Source organism: Taudactylus pleione, unplaced genomic scaffold, assembly GCF_031769625.1.
Source record: "Taudactylus pleione unplaced genomic scaffold, aTauple2 ptg000707l, whole genome shotgun sequence".
NCBI classification, from domain to species: domain Eukaryota; kingdom Metazoa; phylum Chordata; class Amphibia; order Anura; family Myobatrachidae; genus Taudactylus; species Taudactylus pleione.
Window position 1 is genome coordinate 13601875 of NW_028285109.1, and position 23541 is coordinate 13625415.

The 23541-nt window shown below is 44.2% G+C and overlaps 1 protein-coding gene across 2 annotated transcripts in view; it reads left to right on the forward strand.

The window, feature by feature from the left end:
- The first annotated feature begins 12399 nt into the window (after window positions 1-12399).
- The window catches only part of SCG5 (secretogranin V), a 37376-nt gene continuing 26234 nt past the window's right edge, over window positions 12400-23541 (forward strand). Inside the window, exons 1-2 of one of the 2 annotated variants that reach the window (XM_088456604.1) lie at window positions 12400-12500; window positions 17060-17288. In XM_088456604.1, the coding sequence (XP_088312730.1) occupies window positions 12495-12500; window positions 17060-17288 (235 nt within the window). In that variant the 5' untranslated portion in view covers window positions 12400-12494. Of the gene's footprint in view, window positions 12551-17059; window positions 17289-23541 lie in introns of both variants that reach the window. The other variant, XM_088456605.1, reaches the window with a different exon arrangement.

A 23541-nucleotide genomic window follows, 5' to 3' on the forward strand; every position in this document is an offset into this window, starting at 1 on the left:
AGTACACACGTGACACCGTAGATCAAGGAATGTTTAATGTCCGCACAACTTCGGAAATTGAATGTCCCATTCATTGTGCACCTATTATCATGCCCCGTTCGAATGCTGATAATTCATGTCGACTTTACCATGAGCAGCCTAGCCGGTGTTCAAACTGACTCACCTAGATGTCAGATTACAACTGATATTGTGATGTCTTGATAATAACCAGACCTGTCTGACGAAGCCGCCTACCATTACCTTTACATACTACTATCCCATGACTTTTGGCACATCATTGTAAGTTGTATCAACTTTATTTTGAACAGACCTCGTGGTGGTTAGGGGTTTTCATTTATTTATTTTTTGTGCTGAAAAAGTTTGAATACAGACAGCAGGTTTGCCCTGATTTTGCCCACTTTAAAGTTGCTTACACAAACGCCACAGGGTGAAGGGAAAATAAAGCGTCATCCATACCTTAGACATATATTTCAACACGCACATACTTCAGTCCGTAAAAGAAACTCCAGGCCTTAATTGTAACATGCTTAATTCGGACTAGCATGCTAGTTTTGTCTTATGCTAATGAGGGTGGTAACACAATGACTAATGTCTCTAGGCCTGGTCTTGCCTACTAATACTACACCTTTTGTACTGAGCTATTGGCATTCCTATAGGTTTGAAGATAGTATGGTCCAACACTATGCACCTATATTGCATAGTTTGAGGCCAAGGGGCTGATTCAGAGATGTACACTCGCTGCCTGATTGACAGGCTGCAGCATGTGGGGGCTCATTCTTGGGCAGAGTTCCCAGAAACAGGCGCATTGCCTCTGTTTTTCAGGTTTCCTGTCCTCGCAAGCTGCAAGTATCTGGTCAGTGTGATGTAAGCTTCAGCTGCTGCAGCCTGGCCAAGGGGGCGATGTGGTCGCTCACATCAGCTTAATGATATAGCACAGCTGCTTGTAAGCACCTGTGCTATATCATTAAGCTGATGTGAGCGACCACCATACTTTTTATTTGAAGTTTATCAGGGTGCCCAGGCTTTGTATGGAAACCCTACTCTCTATTGTCCTGGCTATGGAGCCTGGGGACTTTTTGGTGTCTCTGGATATTCAGGACGCTTATCTACATGTACCTATAGCATCTCTCATCTCCGGTTTGCTGTCCTACAGCAACATTTGCAATTTCAAGCACTGCCGTTTGGGTTTTCTGCAGCTCCACGGGTCTTTGCCAAGATCATGGCAGTTATGGCAGCCCACCTTCGTCGTCAGGGGATCAGACTGCTCCTGTACTTGGACGATTTCTTGCTATTAGCAAGCTCTCCAGAGGTCCTTCACCGCCATCTCCAGGTAACCATTGCCTTTCTACAAACACATGCCTGGCCGATCAATTGGAAAAAGTCTTCCCTGATCCCTTCTCAAAGAATGGTACTTCTGGGAGCTTTCCTGGATTCTCAGGCTCAGAGAATCTTCCTGACAGTAGAAAAAATCTCTGTACTGCAGCACCGAGTGTTATTCCACAGGTTATTCCACAGTCGCCGAGTGTCAATTCACTCAGTAATGTAGACCTTGGGATCCATTGTATCCACCTTCGACATGGTGGAGTTCGCTCAGTTCCACCAGGCCCCTACAGCACCTGATCCTATCCAGGGGAATGGGCTGCCTCATCTGATCAGATCCCAGATGATGGTCCTCTTTCCGGAGGTTCACCTGTCTCTCACCTGGTGGTTAGACATCCCACTTGAATGGGGTCATCCTTTCTGGATCCCAGAGTGGGTGCTCCTCACCACAGATGCAAGTCTCCGCAGGTGGGGCGCAGTGACAGGACAGCTCTCCTTCAGGGATGTTGGACTCCCACAAAGAGGGTCCTCCCAATCAACATCCTGTAACTCTGGGCCATCTACAGAGCCCTCAGTTTGGCTCATGACAGAAGTGACATGCATCCTCACATGGGCCAAACGTCACCTCCCGGCTATTTCTGCGGTCTTCATTCTGGGGATTCTCAATTGGGAAATCAGATTTCCTCAGCCATCACGACATGCAGGCCAGGGAGTGGTCTCTACACCCACAAGTCTTTCAACTCCTGGTGGATAAATGGGGCCTACCGGATGTGGATCTCATGGCCTCACAACACAATCACAAAACTCCCATGTACAGGTCCAGGACGAGACCCCGAAGCAGCCTTCATAGATGCCTTGTCACTGAAGTGGACCTTCAACCTGGCATACCTCTTCCCTCCAGCCTCCCTACTTCCTCGGGTCCTTCGAAAAATCAAGCAGGATGGGAGAACGGTTCTGCTGGTAGCTCTGGCTTGGCCCAGATGTCATTGGTACTCCGACCTTCGGAGTGTCTCCATAGATGCTCCATTCCCACTTCCTCTTCGCCTGGACCTGTTGTCTCAGGGTCCCTGTCTGCATCCAGACCTGGCTCATCTGTCTTTGACGGTGTGGCTTTTGAGACATCCTTCAAGTCTAAAGGATTTTTTAGCTCTGTGGTTCAGACCATGCTCAGAGCATGTCAGCCAGCCTCAGCCCGAATCTATCACTGGGTGTGGCATACATACTTCCAGTGGTGTGCTACCAGATGCTATGAACCTCCGGGTTTTTCGGGTTTCTAGAATTCTGGCCACCTTTCAGGCTGGATTAGATCTTGGACTCTGCCTGGCCTCTCTGAAAGTACATGTCTCTGCTCTGTCCGTCTGGTTCCAGCACAGAATTGCTCCACTGCCGGATGTTAACACCTTCCTTCAGGGTGTACTCTGTATTCAACCTCCCTTTGTTCCTCCATTGGCTCCGGTGGATTTGTCAGTGGTTCTCCTCGCACTTCAGGGGTCTCCATTTAAACCCCTGGAATCAGTAGACGTCAAATGGCTCACTGCGAAGACTTTCTTTTGGCTATTGCATCTGTCCATAGGGTGTTTGATTTGGGGGCACTTGCCTGTCACTCCCCATTTCTGATCTTTCATCAGGATATAGCTGTCCTTTGAACTCATCCTGGTTTCCTTCCCAAGGAAATTTGTAGTTCCAGCCCTCCAATCGCCAGACTTCTCGGCAGGTGAGGCCTCCTTGGATGTGGTCTGTGCTCTGAGGATCTATGTGGACCGTACTAGTTCCATCAGGAAAACAGATTCTTTGTCCTATATGGATTCCATAAGAAGGGCTGGCCAGCTAACAAACTCTGGCCAGGTGGCTTTGTATGTCGATTTCACAGGCTTACATGCAGGCTGGCCTTCTTGTGCTCGCTCTGTGGGTCCCTTGTGGTCTGCCCGATGTGGTGTGCCTGCTTAACAACTATGCAAGGTGGCCACGTGGTCTTCCATCCCTACCTTTCTTAGGTTCTGTGCCTTTGATACATTTGCCTCTCAGGATGCTTCCTTCGGATGGCGGATTCTCCTCTCAGCTCAGGAGTGTCCCTGCCCTTGAACTACTGCTTTGGTACATCCCCAATATCTCCCTGTGAAGCCCTATGGACCCTGAAGAAGAAAAGGAATTATGGTAAAACGTACCCATGTTAACTTTCTTCAAAGTCCATAGGGTCCATAGGGCACCTGCCCTGACGCTCCTGGCTTCTATGGGTTTCTTTTTTTGGTCACTTGTTTCCTTCTCTGTGTGAGAGTGTGTTTCTTAAGTGTACCAGTCTTCCTTCTCTCCTAACCTGCTCCTGCATTGGGCTTTTTGACAAAACTAGTTGCCTTTAGGCTGTGGATGGGGTATAGAGGGAAGGACCGGAGCATCCTGGGACAGAAAAAGCTTTGCTGTTGGTGTAGGGTCTTCAAGTACCACCTACACCCCAATGTCTCCCTATGGACTTCGAAGAAAGAGTTAACAAGGGTAAGGTTTACCATAACTCTCCTTTTTTGCGTCACAAGTTTCCAGGGACTCTCGAAATAGATGCTATTTTTCTCTTGGAATTTTAAACCTGGCCTATACCCCAACACACCCAGTCTGAAGAGAAAAGGCAGAAGTCAATATGATTCTACCATATTAGCTGTGATGTTTTTGTTTTCCGGTTGCTCTTGAAATGCTGATAGAAGACCCTTGACCTCTACCAATACAAGGGGTGTGCAATAAGTTTCCGGATGCACAAAAAGTATTATATTTACAAACAAAATGAACATTAAATTTTTCAAAGTATTTGCCAGAGGAGTCTATGCAAAGTAGGGTGCTCTCTTGGTGAAGCAGCTGGACCAGTCTGAAGCAGGTATTTGTTGTACATGCTGGATGAAGGTCTCCACTACAGCTACCAGTGACTCAAAACGAATCCCATGCAGCTTGATTTGTGGGAACACAAAGTAGTCAGTGGGCCCAGGTATGGACTGTACAGCGAATGGCGAAGCTCCTGGATGTGTTCATGGGCCAGAAAATCCACCACATTCCTGGACTTGTGGGCAGGTGCATTGTCGCGATAGAAAAGGGCACCACGAGCATGAGTTCTTGGACGGTGTCTGGAAATGGATTACAGCACTTGTGGCAGGAATAGGTTGGTGTATAAGTCCCCAGTGACAGTGCACTGCTCTATGAGTGGTATGATAGCTACTTGGCCACAAAAACAGCCACCATCTGATTGGCCATGCTGCACTCACGTCGGAACTTCTGTGGTTGCACACCTCCAACTGGGTTCCACTGGGTCGACTGTTCTTTTCGGGGTTGAAACTGTAGATCCAGGATTAATCACCACTGATTATCTCCTAGAAAGCGTTTGAGTGACTGCCATTAAACCTGGCCAGCATGTTGTGAGAGTCTCCTGCTCTTCAGGCATTTCATGGGACACCCAGCGTGCAGAAACCTTACTTAGGCCAAGCTTTTTGTGAAGTATCGAGCATATGGATCCTGATGGGATGCCGATCTCCTTCTCTAATTGGGCCATGACTACCCTGGCATCCACCTCAACTATGGCCAGCACAGCAAGCAGCAATGTTGTCCTCGGTAATGGCGGACACAGGTCAGCTGCAGTCTTCCAGGGACCGTCTCCCACACCAAAATTCAGCGAATCACTCATAGAAATTCGGAATGGTATTTCCTCCCCAAAAGCAGCTTGCAGTCACTCAAAACTCTCCTGCAGTCGCAGACCACTCTATGGATACTGTTGAGCTTCATAACGAGTTTGTGAAGGAAGTGAACAAGCTGACTACTTTGGTGTGCAGAGTTGCCTATATGCTGTACTGTGCCCTGAACTTTGGTTGTGAATTGTAATCTCTAACTAGACAGTCAAATTGTGTCTACTCTACCTATGCACTGCACATTCAGAAACTTATTGCACCCCCCTCATACGTCCAGATCTATAACATCAGGGACCAGTTCTCCATCCGGGAAGCCGACAGATGGAATGTCCTGACTGTCTAATCCCAGCAAGGGTTAAATAACAGGCGTCAAAATTCCGATGCCTGTCAATTTACCTGCGCCAGGAGACCTACGCCCGGCATCACTATCAAAGGTAAACCAGGTGCGGACAGCTGCGGGGGGAGGGGTAGGTTAGGGGTTCCAGGGGGGGACTTAGGGTTAGGCACCCCCCCTGGGAGGGTTAGGTTTAGGCTAGGGGAAGGGGGTGTTAGGCACCCCGGGAGGGGGTTAGGTTTAGGCTAAGGGAAGGGGGTGTTAGGCACCCCTGGGAGGGGGTTAGGTTTATGCAGCGAGGAAGGGGGGGTTAGGTTTAGGCACTTGGGGGGGGGAGGTTAGGTTTAGGCAGCCCTAAGGGAGGGTTAGGCTAGTTTATACGTACCTTTAGCGCTGTCAGGATCTTCACCTCTGCTGGGCTTCTTCCCCTCCATCCAGACCTGACAAGTCTAAATTTAACAGCATGGACATTGAGCATATGCTTCTAAGGAACAAAAGTCTATCAGACCATGTAATAAAAATGTTGTTAGAAGCAAGAAAGCAGGTTCCGTCTGAGGCTTATTATAAAGCATGGAACAAATTTATATCCTGGTCTGGCGGTAAATTTAGTTTGAAGAAAACACCAGGTATTGGAATTGCTAAATGAGGGATTGGCTCTTGCAATACTAAAGGTTCAAGTCTGAGCATTGATTATACTCCTTGATGGGGAACTGGCGGAGTTAATAATTAGATTATTTCAGGCAGTTAAAAGAATGTCATCAAATCCTTCATAGCCCTGTGGGACTTGAATTTGGTTATAGATGCCTTAATGACTTTTTCCCATATATTATACTTATGTTGGTGTGGTTATTTGATGGATTTGTCAAGGTGTGTGGGATACTTGGGTGGCATAGGCACGGTCAAAAAGGGAGCTTGCATATGTTACTATACTCTCAAAAAAGGGAGTTGGGCTGCACATCCTAATTTAAACATAATAAGAGGTGCTACCATGCTGGGACCTATAGTTCTAATGCAGAAAATAAGGAAAATGCCGGTGCACACTCTAAGCCAGTGATTCCCAACCTCGGTCCTCAAGGCACACTAACCTTCCTGGTTTAAATGATATACATGCTTAAGCACAGATGGTTAAATCAAAATAACAGGTTCTAATTAAGTCACCTGTGCCCAAGTATGGCTATCCTTAAAACCTGGACTGTAAGTGTGCATTGAGGACCGTGGTTCGGAACCCCAGCTCTAAGTACTAAGAGTACTGATGATTTAAAACATATATAATAAACTTCAACAAATAACATGATTTTTTTAAAATAATGTTCTTGGTACGTTTGCCCACCTACTTCGTCAAGTTGAATCTCATCAGGTGGGTCCCTAACATCCCTAATTCTGACACATTATATAAATTTATCATGGACTTTGGGATCTATTTATTAAGCTTTGGATGACGATAAAGTGAACAGAGATAAAGTCCCAGACAATCAGTTCCATTTCAAACACAGCCTGTGACATGGCAGGTAGGAGCTGATTGGCTGTTCACTTTATCTCCATCCAAAGCTTAGTAAATAGACCCTTAGTCTGTTGTTGCTTGAATTTACATACATGTACAATACCACTGTCCGTAAAACAACTAGCTATTGACCATTTTTTTTATGTTGAGCTGATGGAAAATGTCTGCAGAAAAATGTAATGGTTCAGGAAATGTTGATTCTTGCAAATGGATTGTGGCAGGAACGTGTAGGCACGGGAGGCATACTCCTGAGATTTGATATAAAAATTATTAGAATAATACAAAGAAGATATTTATAACTTATAAACATCTGCTTTGTTTATAACACTCAACAGCTTTGTGGAGCTCCCTGGGACTGCAGGGAGAAGAGAGATGAGGCAGCAATAGCTCAGCCTTGCTTCTGTATATGTAGACACTGCTTGCAGAGCTGGGGGCGGGGCCACACCACAGGCAGTAAGCTGCACAGAAATGGAGCTAATAGAGGCATGCCTTTGACTATAGGGGGTGTGCCATGAGCACTGATGGACACCTTGGATGTGTCTTGTGATCAGGAAGTGCACTGCAGTGTTTAGAGATCAGAACTCAGCAGCAGCAAGAGAAGACACAGTAATGCAGATAGGAGAATCAATGGACACTTAAGCTTAGTGTAGTGAAGGGAGAGTTACAGTGAGTAGGGGGTGAGACAAGCTCCCAGCACTCAGACCCATCTCCATGTGTGCCTCACCAGCCATTGACCTCAAAAGAGTACAAAAGAAAAATTAGCCAAAGCCAGCAATATCATCAAAGGAAATGTCCAAAAGTCACAACAGAGGTTTATAAGAAATAATTAGAAAAAAGTAGTCTCTTCAATAGAGTGCGCTATTATCTTGCAAAGTATATATATTTTTTTGGTTGATTATAAAATGGGTAATATTTTGGATAGATAACTGGTTTTGGATGGCAATAAACCATTGCCATCATTAATAATACATCCATGGCCAAAAGTTTTGAGAATGAGACAAGTATTGGTTTTCACAAAGTCTGCTGCTTCAGTTTTTATGATGGTAATTTACATATACTCCAGAATGTCATGAAGAGTGATCAAATGAATTGCAAAGTCCCTCTTTGCCATGACAATGAACTTAATCCCAAAAACATTTTCACTGAATATCAACTCTGCCACAAAAGGACCAGCTGACATCATGTCAGTGATTCTCTCATTAACACAGGTGAGAGTGTTGACGAGGACAAGGCTGGAGATCACTCTTCATGCTGATTGAGTTAGAATAACAGACTGGAAGCTTTAAAAGGAGGGTGGAGCTTGAAATCATTGCTCTTTTTCTGTTAACCATGGTTACCTGCAAAGGAAACGTGTGCAGTCATCATTGCTTTGCACAAAAAGGGCTTCACAGGCAAGGATATTGCTGCTAGTAAGATTGCACCTAAATCAACCATTTATTGGATCATCGAGAACTTTAAGGAGAGAGAGGTTCAATAGCTGTGAAGAAGGCTTCAGGGCGTCCAAGAACATCCAGCAAGCGCCAGGTCCGTCTCCTAAAGTTGATTCAGCTGCAGGATCGGGACACCACCAGTGCAGAGCTTGATCAGGAATGGCAGCATACAGGTGTGAGTGCATCTTCACGCACAGTGAGGTGAAGAGTTTTGGAGGATGGCCTGGTGTAAAGAAGGGCAGCAAAGAAGTCACTTCTCTCCAGGAAAAATATCAGGGACAGACTGATATTCTGCAAAAGGTACAGTGATTGGAATGCTGAGGACTGGGGTAAAGTTATTTTCTCTGATATTGTCTGGCGAAGGAAAGGTGAACTCTACCATCAGTCCTGTGTCATGCCAACAGTAAAGCATCCTGAGAACATTCATGTGTGGGGTTGCTTCTCAGCCAAGGGAGTGGGCTCACTCACAATTTTGCCTAAGAACACAGCCATGAATAAAGAATGGTACCAAAACATCCTCCAAGAGCAGCTTCTCAAAACCATCCAAGAACAGTTTGGTGATGAACAATGCCTTTTCCAGCATGATGGAGCACCTTGCCATGAGGTAAAGTGAAAACTAAGTGGCTCGGGGAACAAAACATCAAAATTTTGGGTCCATGGCCAGTAAACTCTTCAGACCTTAATCCCATTGAGAACTTATGGTCAATCCTCAAGAGGCAGGTGGACAAACAAAAACCCACAAGTTCTGACAAACTCCAAGCCATCAGTCAGTATGTGGCCCAGAAGTTGATTGATAGCATGCCAGGGTAAATTGCAGAGATCTTGATAAAGAAGGGTCAACACTGCCTAATTTCAAAATGGCAGAATGTGCCCTGTCCCTTTTGGCGGCGCTCAGCTAGCAGCCTGCCGGGAGCCGTCCCACGCGTGGGGAAAATTACGGTGTCGCGATCAGCGGTGACTAGATGTTGGGTGCATGCACCCGGCATATATTCACAGAAAAGGGAGAGCTTGGGGGCAGCCCGACACGCTTGGCACATGCCAGAATGCCCTTTCCCTAAGTCTGGTGCCGGACCTAGAGTGAACACTAATTTTGTGCTGCATTTTGTAGCTTCTCATGATAACACCGTATAGTGGTGTAATATTGGCATGTTTTGTTCCAGAAAAAAAGAGGCATAATCTTCCAAAGAAGATGGACAATATACAACAAGTGCACCCATCAAGTCCCAATAGATGTGTATCAGGGAGTGGTCAAATTGGAAAAAAATGTCAGCATAACATTTTGTTCATTAAACAAAATGTAAATCTCTATACAATGACTTTTTTTATTTGCTTAGTTTTTAACAATTATACTTTATTTTCCGCCCAAAAATAATTGCTGCAGTTTACAGAAACACATTGAAACACCAGACACTATAGATGTGCATCAGCATGAAATCATCTCAAGTACTGCGAAAGGTAAGCATGTGTCTAGTTCTAAATGTGGATCTGTAGATATTTTTTAATATTCTCCATAGCACCTGGGAGTGTTCTCCCCCTTTATTTTGTTAATCTTTTTAAGGAGTGCATAGGTATTAAACTGGTTAAAAAAAAAAGAAAAGTACACAATTGCACTTGAGAATGCTCAGCCACTTTATTTTGTTAATGTTTTGGGTGCATAAACTTAGAAAAACAATACTATATAGCAGAACAAAGGGTATATAGGTATTAAACAGTTGGAAAACTATTCCATAACTGCTGATGGCCATTCGTTGAAACATAAATTTATATATAGAGGGGAATTCAATTAGAGGCGAAAAGCCATATTCGCCTGTTTTTTTGCGAAACTTTTGCCTAAAAAATTTTTTGCCAAATTCATTCCAGGACAATTTCGCCTAAGCGGAAACAATTCTCCAAAAAAGATTCTCCAATCAATAGCTGGTGAAAATACATGCAAAATCTTTTTTTTGGGGTGCAAATGTGGGGAAACAACTCAGACCCCTTGGGACAGCCCCCCAAAGGACAAATCTGCAAAAAAAACAGAAACAAAAACCTAAAAACACCCCAAAAAAGACATGTCATTTTTGGAGTGAAAATTTTAAAAGTGGGGGGATAAACATTAAAAGTAGCGAAATAGACTTCTTGGGGGTCCCCAAGGATGGGTCAGGGGTTTTTGGGATTGCAGGTGCATGCAGCAGGTGGATTTTTCACATTTTTAAAAGCTCACTTTAGAGACTTAAAAACATGCTTGCACCCATTTTCAAGTACCCCAAATTTGACAGGACTATTTATTTTCACCAAAAAATACTGCTTTATGCCATTCTTCACCACTTTTACAAAGACTCTAATAGCAAGCAACTTACACAACTTTAGTACGCAAAATAGTTTTATTAGGGCTATTAGTACACATCTATATTGATTCCCTATGTTAGAGCATCTTTTTCTGGGGTACAGACTGATTTCCCCAATTCTTTCAGTACTTTTTGCCTGTTCCACAATCGCCTATTTCCGTTTTCTCCTGTTTTGCAATTGAATTAGGCGAAAAGTCGGACAAGCGAAAACTTCGCCTCTAATTGAATATGGCTCATAGTCTACTATTTTTACTGGTACAGTGGAAAATGCTATGCTGACAACCATAATACGTGCAATAATGAAAAGAAACAAGTGTTAAGAAATAGAAATAAAAACCTGTATTATGAAAATACATTATTGGTTTCACAGTGTTCTTAGTTACAAAACTTTGAAATCCTGAAGTGATGTGGGATGCCACAGGTGCCTAATGAAGCAAATGACAGGCATACTTGAACACAGGTGAAGAGAAGGGGAATGCCACAGGTGCCTGGTAAAAAAAAAATTACAACAATACTTGGGCATGGGTGATGAGAAGGTAGATGCTACAGATGCCCGGCAAAGTAAATTACAGGCATACTTGAATACAGCTGAAGAGGGGTGCTATAGGTTCCTGGTGAAGCAAATAGATCTACTTGAACACGTGCAGAGAAGGGGGATGCAACAGGTGCCTGGTGAAGGAAAAGACCGATATACTTGAACATATGTGAAGAGAAGGGGGATCTAACCGGTGCCTGGTGAAGCAAATAACAGCAATACCTGGGCAGAGGTGAGTGCACTCACTTGGGGTGATGTTGATGGCACGTTATCACTCCTGCCAGCAGGAATAGCTACATCAGAGGTTGACCACATGTGCTGCCAGTATGCCCTGCCACCGTACATGTTGCTGTGAAAGGCATGCTGAGATGTGTAGTGCTACACTGTGCCTTCCCCTGAGCTACTGACATAATGTTCTTTTGTCTTCGCACAAGCTGATGAAAGTCACCTCTTAGACGAGTAAATACAAAAGCCCACAAGCAAAATTTGTTTAGGATAAACTATCGTTCGACATCGGACAGCGCTCCGTCTCATGGTGCGTACACACTGGGCAATTAAAGTGGACGACTGAACGATATCGTTATCGTTCAGTCATCCACTTTATCGTCCATTTTTAACAAAAACGAACGATAATGACGACGCACGTTCCCGCGGGTCATTCGTCATCATCGTTCATCGGGTTAACATGCAGGCCAACCTGACGATGTCGTCAGGTTGCTGCATGTTATGGAATGGGGGAGAGATCCCGGCGCTGAACGATATCGTTAATGATATCGTTCAGCGGGTGTACTCAATGTCATGAACGACATTGAGCACACCCTGCCGGGGACACACTAGACGATATCGCTCAGGGAGCATATCGTCTAGTGTGTATGCACCTTCAACTGCACTTTCTGAACGATGCCAAAACGTTGGGACTGACAGCACATGTAGCACACACTAAACCGGAAGCCGATCCGATGGCTTTTCATCTGACAGTCAGGCCCTGGTGCTGCGTGAACACTACACAATTCTTCGGCCGAGAATTGCAGAATTGCATAGTGTGTACACAGCATAACACAAGATCTTAATAGTCAAAATACATTGTGGCACCCTTCTCCTTCTCTATACTCCACTCTGTTGGGTGACTTCCTAAGACTCTCTGCCCAGCAAGTACATAGCTAAAGCAGAAATACATCACTCGCCATGGGACTAGTATAACTGCACTAATGTATATTTATTATACAGGAAGTTCTAGGAAAAATAATGATATATTCTCTCTTCCCCTGCACCTGTCACTGTAACTCCCGCCCACAGCTTTCTCTTCCATCTGTCTCCATCCTGCCTCTCTCCTCCCTGCTGTTTCCTCTTCTCATTTCAGATTCTGCGTTTTCCAGCTGCCAGCCTCCATGTCTGTAAGTCTCCTGATTTTGTTCTCTCTGCATGACCTGTGTTTATCCTTCTGGTAAGATGTCGGAGCATTGCTTTTAACAGGCACATCCAGTGAGATTTTATACCAAAAATGTGAAGGTTTATGGATTTATTTTATTTTTGTAATGTACTGCAGAATTCACTTAGATTTCATTATATGTCTAGAATAAAAATCCATCATTTATAGTGATGTAGACATTTATGATGCTCTTAATACTGAGTTGAAACAGTCTGATTTTATATACATAATGATGCATGATTAGTAGAAGGTAAATAACTTGTTTATATGCATATTTGCATATATGCATTTGAAAGGAATAGCAGCATATTTGATTTTTGTTTGTATTCTCTCTGTTTAGAGAACAGATTTCTAATGGTCTTGCAAAATACATATATATTTTTTTATATTGCACATATATTCAAAGGAGAATAATATGTGTATTTGGGCCCTCTTCTGATACCTTTATTGTACTGGAGGGAGAGGTGTGTAGTCTGCCATCCAGTGGTGACAGAGGGGAATTGCAGTAATGTGATATGCTACGTTCTCTGGTGCAGAATGTGGATAGAGAGGACAATTATTTTGTAAAGTTTGTGTCAGCTGAAATGTAAAGACCATAAATAAGTTTAGAAATTCAGCTTATTTTGCCAACAGAAAACAGGAATACTACGAATAATACATTGTAAACATTCTATTACCAATTAGGAAGATGCTTTATAAATATACAGTCAGGTGCATAAATATTGGGACATTGACAGAATTTTCATATTTTTGCCTCTATTCACCACCTCAATGGCTTTGAAATGAAACAAACTAGATGTGCTTTAACTGCAGACTTTAAGATTTAATTTGAGGGTAATTACATCCAAATCAGGTGAACGGTGTAGGAATTACCATGGTTTCTATATGTGCCTCCCACTTTTTAAGGGGCCAAAAGTAATGGGACAAACTAAACAATCCTAAATCTAACTTTCACTTTTTAATACTTTGTTGCAAATCCTTTGCAGGCAATTACAGCCTGAATTCTGGAACGCATAGACATCACCAGAAGCTGGGTTTCATCCCTGGTGATGCTCTGCCAGGCCTCTACTGCAAATGTCTTCAGTTCCTGCTTGTTTTTGGGGCATTTTCCCTTCAGTTTTGTCTTCATCAAGTGAAATGCATGCTCAATCAGATTCAGGTCAGGGGATTGACTTGGCCATTGCATAACATTCCACTTTTTAGCCTTAAAAAACTCTTTGGTTGCTTTTGCAGTTTGCTTCGGGTCATTGTCCATCTACACTGTGAAGCGCTGTCCAATGAGTTCTGAAGCATTTGACTGAATATGAGCATATAATATTGCCCGAAATACTTCAGAATTAATTCTGCTGCTTTTGTCAGCAGTCACATAATCAATAAATACAAGGGAACCAGTTCCATTGGCAGCCATACATGCCCATGCCATGACACTACCACCACCATGCTTCACTGATGAGGTGGTATGTTTTGGATCATGAGCAGTTCCTTTCCTTCTCCATACTCTTCTCTTCCCATCACTCTGGTACAAGTTGATCTTTGTCTCATCTGTTCATAGGATGTTGTTCCAGAACTGTAATGGCTTTTTTAGGTGTTTGGCAAACTCTAATCTGGTCTTCCTGTTTTTGTGGCTCCCCAACGGTTTACATCTAGTGGTGAACCCTCTATATTCACTCTTGTGAAGTCTTCTCTTGATTGTTGACTTTGACACATATACACCTACCTCCTGGAGAGTGTTCTTGATTTGGCCAACTGTTGTGAAGGGGTTTTTCTTCACCAGGGAAATAATTCTTCTGTCATCCACCACAGTTGTTTTCCGGGTCTTTTGGTGTTGCTGAGCTCTCTGGTGCATTCTTTCTTTTTAAGAATGTTCCAAACAGTTGATTTGGCCACACCTAATGTTTTTGCTATCTCTCTGATGGGTTTGTTTTGATTTTTCAGCCTAATGATGGCTTGCTTCTTTGGATCTCATATTGAGAGTCGACAGCAACTGATTCCAAATGCAAATGTCACACCTAGAATCAACTCCAGACCTTTTACCTGCTTAATTGATAATGAAATAACAAGGGAATAGCCCACACCTGTCCTTGTTTGTTTCATTTCAAAGCCATTGTGGTGGTGAATAGAGGCCAAAATATGAAAATTCTGTCAATGTCCCAATATTTATGCACCTGACTGTATACAACACCACTGTCACAGGAAGGCGTTGGTCTGCTATCTGTTCTTTTACTTTTAACAATCCTGTGGTTCCTTTCCACTGTCAGTAACGTGCTGTTACTGACCACCTCTGTTGGCCTTACTCAGCCACTAGGCATTCACTGACGGTAGTGCTTATTTCCCCTTCATGCTAGGGACCTGGAAGTGACGTGAGTGAGGGCAGAAGTGCAGTTCCATGCACATTAAGGCCACCTAAAGAAGTAACTTGTACCCCCACGGGCTCGCTGCGCTCGCCACTCTTCGGGCACGGTGGCTCGCTACCTCGCCACATGGTTATATTCCCCCTCTCTGCCCACTTGGATGGTAGGGAATGACCCTGGACACTGGCTGATGATGTCAGGGTCCTCTCCGTGAAGGGGATTTAGACATTACCATTCACTGACTGTGATTGTGAAATGCACCACAGTTGTAGCTGAGTAGTGGCTGTCACCTCCTGGCTTTTTCACCAGCACCTGGAACCACTTGTGTTGTGTATAAGTGTATACAGTAGCTACTGCAGTACCTTTTTGATGTGACTGTGTCTGCACAGATATATCTGCAGATCGAGTGATCTGTAGATGAAGGTCTTTCATACACACTGAACGACCATCATCTGCTTCTGGCCACGGATCCCTATGTTGCATGTGTACAGACGGTCAGCAGACAGATATATCTGACATTGGCTGTGCAGCACAGCCAACGCGATATGTCTGTGAACGACGTCGTTAAGACATATAGCTGGTACACACTGGCAGTGTGTACCCAGCATTAGTCTGTTTCAGATATATTTATAGTTGGAACTATCCAGAATGCTTCCTGAACCAATTCTGGACACCTTAGGACTGATGACATTGTGGATTATCCCACCGGAATATTCCATCATTGTGGGGGTACATGAAGTTCATGAGGGGCAGCAAATGGTCATCAGTTGATCAGCCAATATATCTACAGTGTGTACCCAGCTGAAGTGACTGCTTACTTAGGATCATGATTGCAGAGTAGCAGACAGAGCGTTGACCCTGTGTATTTGGTTCAATACTGGACAGCCAGAGAACGGTTTAAATGTGTTAGCTCTTATCTGTAGGGTATATGATTATAAAAATAATAGGGTTTGGGTACGGCATCGAGATCCCGACAGATAAAATGCTGTCGAATTTCAGGTAGTATTTTCAGGCTAACCTTTAACCTATTCCTAACCCTCCTCTCCCACAGCCTAACCCTCCCCTCTCGCAGCCTAACCCCCCCCTACCCCTGTAACCTAATCCTAACACCCCCTTCCTCCCCAGGCTAACCCTCCCCTGCCGCAGCCTAGCCCTCCCCTCCTGCAACCTAACCCCCCCTCCCCCACCACCTCCTACACCGCAGCCTATTCCTAACCCTCATACCTACCATTACAAGTTGTCGCCATTCTGAGCCATTGGGATCCTGCTGCTGGCATTCTGACTGCCAAGATTCTGAATTCCGGGATGCTGATTACATCCCGATTGTGCCGGCATTGTGCAGAATCTTGTAGGAATAGTAGTGTGTATTGCTTATGTAGTCCTTATTCCAAAACAACTGTTTTAGTTCATAATTGGAACAGTTTCCCTATTCTGTCCATTACACGCAGGAGTCATTAACTTGCTTAATGTCATTGTTAAGGTAATGCCTTCCCTACCTTAGCTATGGTCAGGTGCTAATTATGCATCTGATTTTCTTGTTTCAACATTATTTAAACAAGCTGCTTCCAAAATGGCAACATCTTCATACACTTACTGCATTGCAATACAATAATAGACACCATGAATACATTCATACAAAAAGTTATCGCTTCCCATTTTTGTGTGGGATAGGCAGATAAAGCTACAACCAACCAAAAGTAAAACTATAGTTTAGGGCAGAGTTGGGTGAGGTAATTAAAATAATAAGTTATAACTTATCTGCTCCCCGCAGATCCCCATTACAGCTGGTAGTGCGATGGTTCTAATGGTCCAGGAAGGAGTTCCTCTGTCCTACTCGGGCGGACTTTTCTCAAAGCCTGCTCTGAGCAGGATCCATGATCTCCCTCTTGAACCATGCGAGCAACTGTGGAACCTGCTGTTTTGGGAAGAAAGTATAAGTACAATTTTTATTTTATTTCCTTCATCTGAAAATGTGTATTTAATGGTGGATTTATTCTGTATAGTGTAAGGAAACGTTTGTCACTCTCTAGTATAAGCCATATACGTGGAATTTTCAATGTTTGTTATAGTGTACCTATTGAGTAGATTGAGTAGAGCTAGCATGTTTTATCTATAATGGCACATGCTTTATTCTAAATTCAAAATGTTGGCATAACAGGATCTTTGTTTGCAGGCAAAGATGGAAACCAATGTCCTTGTCTCAGTCTATTCACTGCTGGTGTTATTGGCTTGTGGGCTAAATCCAAGTTTTGCCCATAACCCACGAAACCCGGATCGTGTGTCAGAGGCTGATATCCAGCGCCTGCTTCATGGGGTTATGGAAGAGCTGGGCATTGCCAGGCCAAGAGTGGAGTATCCTGCACACCAGGCCGTGAATATTGTGGGGCCACAGAATATTGAAGGTAACGGGCAAATTAATACACACCTTTTGCATGCTTCATATGTGAACTGATGCCATGTATATTATAATCAAGTCAACGTTGATGTGTTATGTACTCTGTAGGTATATGGAAATTTTGGGCAAATGGGATTATGACAGATTATGAATTGCTGAAAATTAAAATGTCTTGTCACATCAGGGCTGTAACTTTGGTAGTGCAACGGGTGCCGTAGCGCAGAGCTCTGTAGGTGGCACAGTCACTGCCCCACGAATCATGCTTTTGGCTAGCATGGTGCCTGGAACGTCACCCTGCAGCCAGTATCACTATGGCAGTGCCACCTGAAACGTCCTTTGGAAGCTTCAAGCATGCCATGCACTCTGCCCGCTGTAACTACAGCCACTCTGCACTTCCTGGTGCTGGCAGCCCTGGCACCTCTGCGTGATGTCATGATGGTATGCACTCAGGGGGTGGCACAGGGAGCTTGGAAGACCTGTCACAGTACTGTGTCACATTCCAAGAATATGAGCAGTCACATAAAAAAAAAACACGAGAAGGGCAATACTGAAATTCCTCCAGCTACAAGGACATTTACAATCTATAAGACTAGATAAGCGTACGAGCAGGGCCCTCTTACCTATCTGTCTGTTTTATTGTTATTTTGTTCCCAATTGTGAAATGCAACTAAACATGCTGACGCTATATAAGTAACTGCTAATATGAATAATGGGAAGCACAGGCGGTGTAATGGTTAGCGTTACTGCCTCACAGCACTGAGGTCATGAGTTTGATTCCCACTATGGCCCTAACTGTGTGGAGTTTGTATATTCTCCCTGTGCTTGTGTGGGTTTCCTCCCCCACTCCAAAAATTTACTGGTAGGTTAATTGGCTCCCCACAAAATTGACCATAGTGTGTATGTTTGCGAGCATGTGGTAGGGAATATAGATTGTAAGCTCCACTGGGGCAGGGATAGATGTGCATGGTAAGATATTCTCTGTAAAGCGCTGCGGAATATGTGTGCGCTATATAAATTACTGGTAATAAATAAATAAATAATAATAATAATAGTAATCTATGAATACCAACTAAACACTGGTGCCCTTAGGACCTGATGAGTTGCACATGTAGTAGGGATGAATTTAGAAATAGCCAAGTAGACCAGTATGTAATGCACCAGTTTATCACCATTTAATAATACATTAATCCATACAAAGTAGGCATCTTAGTGAAAATATCTAAACTTTCTAAGCATATGTGATGAGCGAGTTAATTGTTTGTGTGATATACTTGATTGAACCATACTTGTGCATACCGTCTAACCATGATATTGAAGTTTTACGTTTCAGTATATGTAAATATTTATATAAATCCACTCTCACATCACTGACTATCTTGTAAATACTGTGTGTTTTTCTGCCCTATCTTTTGCAAGGCATATGTTCATTTGAAATCATTAGCAACAAGCATATAAAGCTAAATATTGCTGCTTTATGTTAAGAGGATACAGATAAGAAAAATGACGTGTTACAATTACAACCAACAAAAATAAACCACATACATTCGTTCTTAAATTACAAAAAGTAGCCAGAAAAATAGTTATTCTTGATAATATAATTGTTTCCTTGCTTATCACTGCATTTCTAGCTATTACCTGCATTTTATTAACCTTGGGGAAGATGTATGAAGGGGTTGGATACCGGACAGTAAAGTCTGGACCTGCTTCGCCCAGTAACAGGCAAAGCAGGTCCTGACACCACGCGCATGTATTAAAATTTGTTTTGCCGAAAGAGAGTACTAATGCACCTGTCCAGCGAATTGAGCTCTTCCTCTTCTGGCTGTGTGACCAGCGCTTGCATCCTTTCTGCGCATGGTCTGGTCATTTTCTCCCAGCGGTACCCAGGGCTTTGTTTAAAAAAATACTTTTTCTTTTTTGTATGGACAATCCCTTGTTGTTGGAATAGACAGCCAGGGACAATGCTGTGGGGTGAGGCAATGAGAGCTGCATTTGTCAGACCGGTCCTACATTTACCTACACATCGGCACACTATCTAAAAGATAGAAGCGCCGATAATGATGGGGGTGCATAGCACCCCTGCCATTATGCACACATAAAACATTAATACATGGGGGAGAAACTAATTGCAGCACATAGCATGCACAGTTACCAGTTATTCCCCTAACGCACATACATCTACGTGCTTGTGAGGTCCTTATCCAGAGCCCCAGGGACTGCTCCATGCAACCAATTTTTCCTGGAGATGCAAATCTATTTATTTTGACACTTTGAAGTGGCGTCTAGGTGACTGGGAGGATAAATCAATCTGGCAGAAAGTTTACTGCCAGATTGGAGCCTCATGCCTTTTAGCATGAGATGATCGGAGAGTTTGGGTACCCTGAAATTCCTGCAGCTCTTAACTAGGTTGGGACACTTTATAGGATTATTATGATGAGTCTATTAGAGCTTGTCAGAATGGGGTCAGTTGCAGGTAAATCATGTTGGTCTTCAAAAACCATCACTGAAGCTGGCATTCTTCCTGGGTCAGGGGCATCATCTGGCAACACCACAGGATCAGGCTGGTTGGAAAATACATTCACTCCATTGCTAGTGGATGTGGTCTCGCCAGTGGTTCAGAATCTCGCTGGGAAATCCAGATGGTCTGGCGTTGTGACTTTCCTGAGTTGGGTGATGCTAGTGTAGCGCCTCCCGTAGACTGTAGTCTGGCAGCATGTCTCCTGGTGTTTTAGGGTAAGAAAATTTTGTCTACATCCCTTGTGGTACCCCAGGACCACATTACTTTGGAGGCCATCCCCTTGTCTACCCCATCTCTGGGCCCAGTGCTGCAGAGCAGCAAAAATCACTGGGAAAATTTTCCTGCTGGCTCGCGCATGTGCAGTACTGCTGTCCCTGTTAAAACGGTGAAGGCGCCATTTTCCCGGAGACCCGCGCATGCACAGTAGATTCTGGCACTTAGCCAGAATCTAGTGCACCGGCGGCCGCCGTGGCACCGCTAGAGAGAGGAGGGGGCCCGCACTGAAGTTGCACTCTGGCCCCCTCCTCTCTTAAAACTCCCCTGCCCCATCACTTACCTCCTTGCTGTCTCCCAAGCTGAGATTTACCCTAGTGATAGGGCACCTCTTACTGAACTCCTATCTACCACTGTAACTTTTGCAGGTGAGTGCTCACCACAGTGACTGATTCCCATAGTCTCTCAGTTCTTCTACTTGGACCAGCTGCTGATGTTGCCCCACACAACTGACTCCACACTGAGGGCCTGATTCAAAGATGGACTCTTTTGCACAGCGGCGCGTCTTTGACAAAATGAAATGGAGAAGCGTGACAGAAACATGATGTTTCCGTTCTTCTCTGAATCGCTCTCCGCATACTAGTGTATGGGAAAGCGATTCTTACACTAATCAAGGGCACCGCTGGAGAAATCTTGGACTTCTCCACGTATAACTCTTCTACCCCTTCTTGAATATGAGGAAGCAGTGAAAAGCTCTGTTTTGTGAAGTGCTTAATGAAACCGGCTTATCATTGCTTTGTGAATAAACCCCATACTGTTTGGGACTATGTACATTTGCCCGTCTGTATCACTGTATCTTGTAGCAGGACACTCTGCACCACACTACAGTGTCCTATCATAATATGTTGGATATTTTTACTGTTTGCCTTTAATCTTTCCTCTCTGAGATTCAGCTTGCAGTTACCTCATGCGTAATAAGTGGTGATCAGGGATACATAAAGCTTATTATAATTAGGGATGTGCAGGCTCGGATAGGTTCGAGTTTGCACGTGGAGTTCGGATTTTTCCCTCCAAAAAAACGGAACTCAGAAAGAGGCAAAACGTCATCTTACATGGACGAACATCATCATTCCTGGACAAAAGTCCAGGAATGATGATGTTCGTCCATGTAAGATGACGTTTTGCCTCTTTCTGAGTTCCGTTTTTTTGGAGGGAAAAATCCGAACTCCACGTGCAAACTCGAACCTATCCGAGCCTGCACATCCCTAATTATAATAGATTATAAACCATTCCAAAAGTTGTTCCTTTCTACAAATGAGTAATGTTTTAAATAGCCATTTGGGAAGAGGAAGCAATGGTAATTTTCCCTTTTATATTCGTGGCTGAACTTCATGATAAACCAACCATCAATTCCACTTATAGAAAAGAGCTGTAGCCCAAGGTTGTTGATGTGACCTGTCATTCATGCTATATTTAAAATGAATACTCATCCACTTTCTAACATAATTATCAGCTATCCGTGCTCCCAACTAGTAGAAGACCACAGATAGTTCAGTTCTTTGTTTTATCCCCTTCTGAAGACCGCACAATGGGCCTGATTCAGACCCGGACGCTATTTGCGTCCGCTCGCTGGCTAAAAGGGGCCGGCTATTTAAATCATGCACTCGCACTGTGTCGCGTAAAGCCGCCCACTAAGTAATAGCGAGCGGCCGCACTGTGCGTTTGCACCTGTATAAAGACGCCCCTTTGCCACACGTAACACACGTCATCTCAAGCAGTTGTAGGATTAATCAGGAACATCGAGAGCCATCGGAGCTGCTCGCAGCGCTAGTGGTAGCCTTTTCCCACCACAACATTCCGAGCAGTTCAGCTAAAATACAACCCAGTCACATGTGTTATGACGCTACTTTGCTAATTATGCGCACCCATTAAACGCCGTTCTGATGGTCGGGCACACTTGCGTTCGCACATCCACACCCCTGTTTTCAAGCACCATCCCTTGTTACCACCCACAAACTGCACTATCTGTCACTCAAAATAGCGGCCCGACTGTGGGCTACGGGCAAGCACTTTCCCATCGCAATGACTGATTCGCGCACGCGCATTGCGACTCATACGCATGCGCAGATTGCGAAAAATCGCTCATTGCGAGCGAGCGCAGCATAGCATCCGGGTCTGAATCAGGCCCAATGTGTGCAGCTAGTATATTGAAGCAGAAACATTCTAATAAGAAGTGACCATTGTTTTTGCTTTATTTTATAAATGCTCAGAAAGCCTCAGGTTCCATGTTTTATATACAAATCCTTATTCATATTCATATAGTGGATATAATTTACAAAGAACAAAATGGCAGAATCTGTTTTGCTGGTGTGGAGCAAGATGGTGGCCTATACCGTGGAGCAGCAATTTGCTTAGGCCTGAGGGAGGAGTTAGGGGCAGTGAAGGTGCTTTTGCGAAGTACTTTTTGGAGAAGTTAAAAAAAAAAAATTGATAGAATTATCTCAGAGCAGGTAAATACAATAAGGGGCTGAGGGCCTGATTCAGAGCCGGACGCTATTTGCGCTCGCTCGTTCAGAAAAAGGGGTTGGCTATTTAAATTGAGCGCTCGCTCTTTGCGGTCTGTTGGCGCCTCTATGTCTGAGCGAGCGAACGAAACATGCGCTCGCTATTTTGTAAAGACGCCCCCTGGCCGCTCGCATTCTATGTCATCTCCGCTATTTATTAGATTAATCGGGTAAATCGAAAGGCGTCTGAACTGCTCGCAATGCTTGTGGTTGGATTTTCCTACCGCAATCATGCGAACAGTTCAGGCTAAGAAACAACCAAGTGACGTGGCCGATGACGCTGCTTTGTTAATTATGCACACCCTTAAAACGCCCGTTTTGACCGTTAGGCACGCCTGCGTTCGGATCACCACTCCCTGTTTTCAAGCACCTTCCCCTGTTACCACCCACAAACGCCTCATCCTGTCACTCAAATTAGCAGGCACTCGCTATTTTGCGGGCGCTCGATTTCCCACCGCAATGACTGGTTGGCGCATGCGCATTACGACCCATACGCATGCGCAGTTGTGCGAACATCGCTCGGAGCGAACGAGCGGCCGCTTACGAGCGCCTCTGAATCAGGCCCTGAGAGGGAACTTTATTTTAGGATGTGAGGAGTGATGCACGCCCATCTTCACTCCACATAAGGGCATACATTTTTCAACAGCTCCACTGTCCAGCTTGGGGTCTCATTCTATACTTCATCAGGACCCATTTTGTGTCTTTGTGTTGCACTTTTGTACAGTAGCACATTTATAGGTGCACATAAACAAAAGTCACACATGCAATAAAAGCAGTCTGAAATGAGGCCAAACTGAACAACTTTAATCCAGTAAAGTTGTTATAAAGTGATAGAAAGCCGGACTTTAATGTGATCACACATGCACAATGAGCATATTAATTTTTTTCCACCTCTCTGCACACCTATGCATATAATGCGCACGTATAGTTTATAGAGGTGAGCAGGAGGCGTGCATCTTAATGTGATC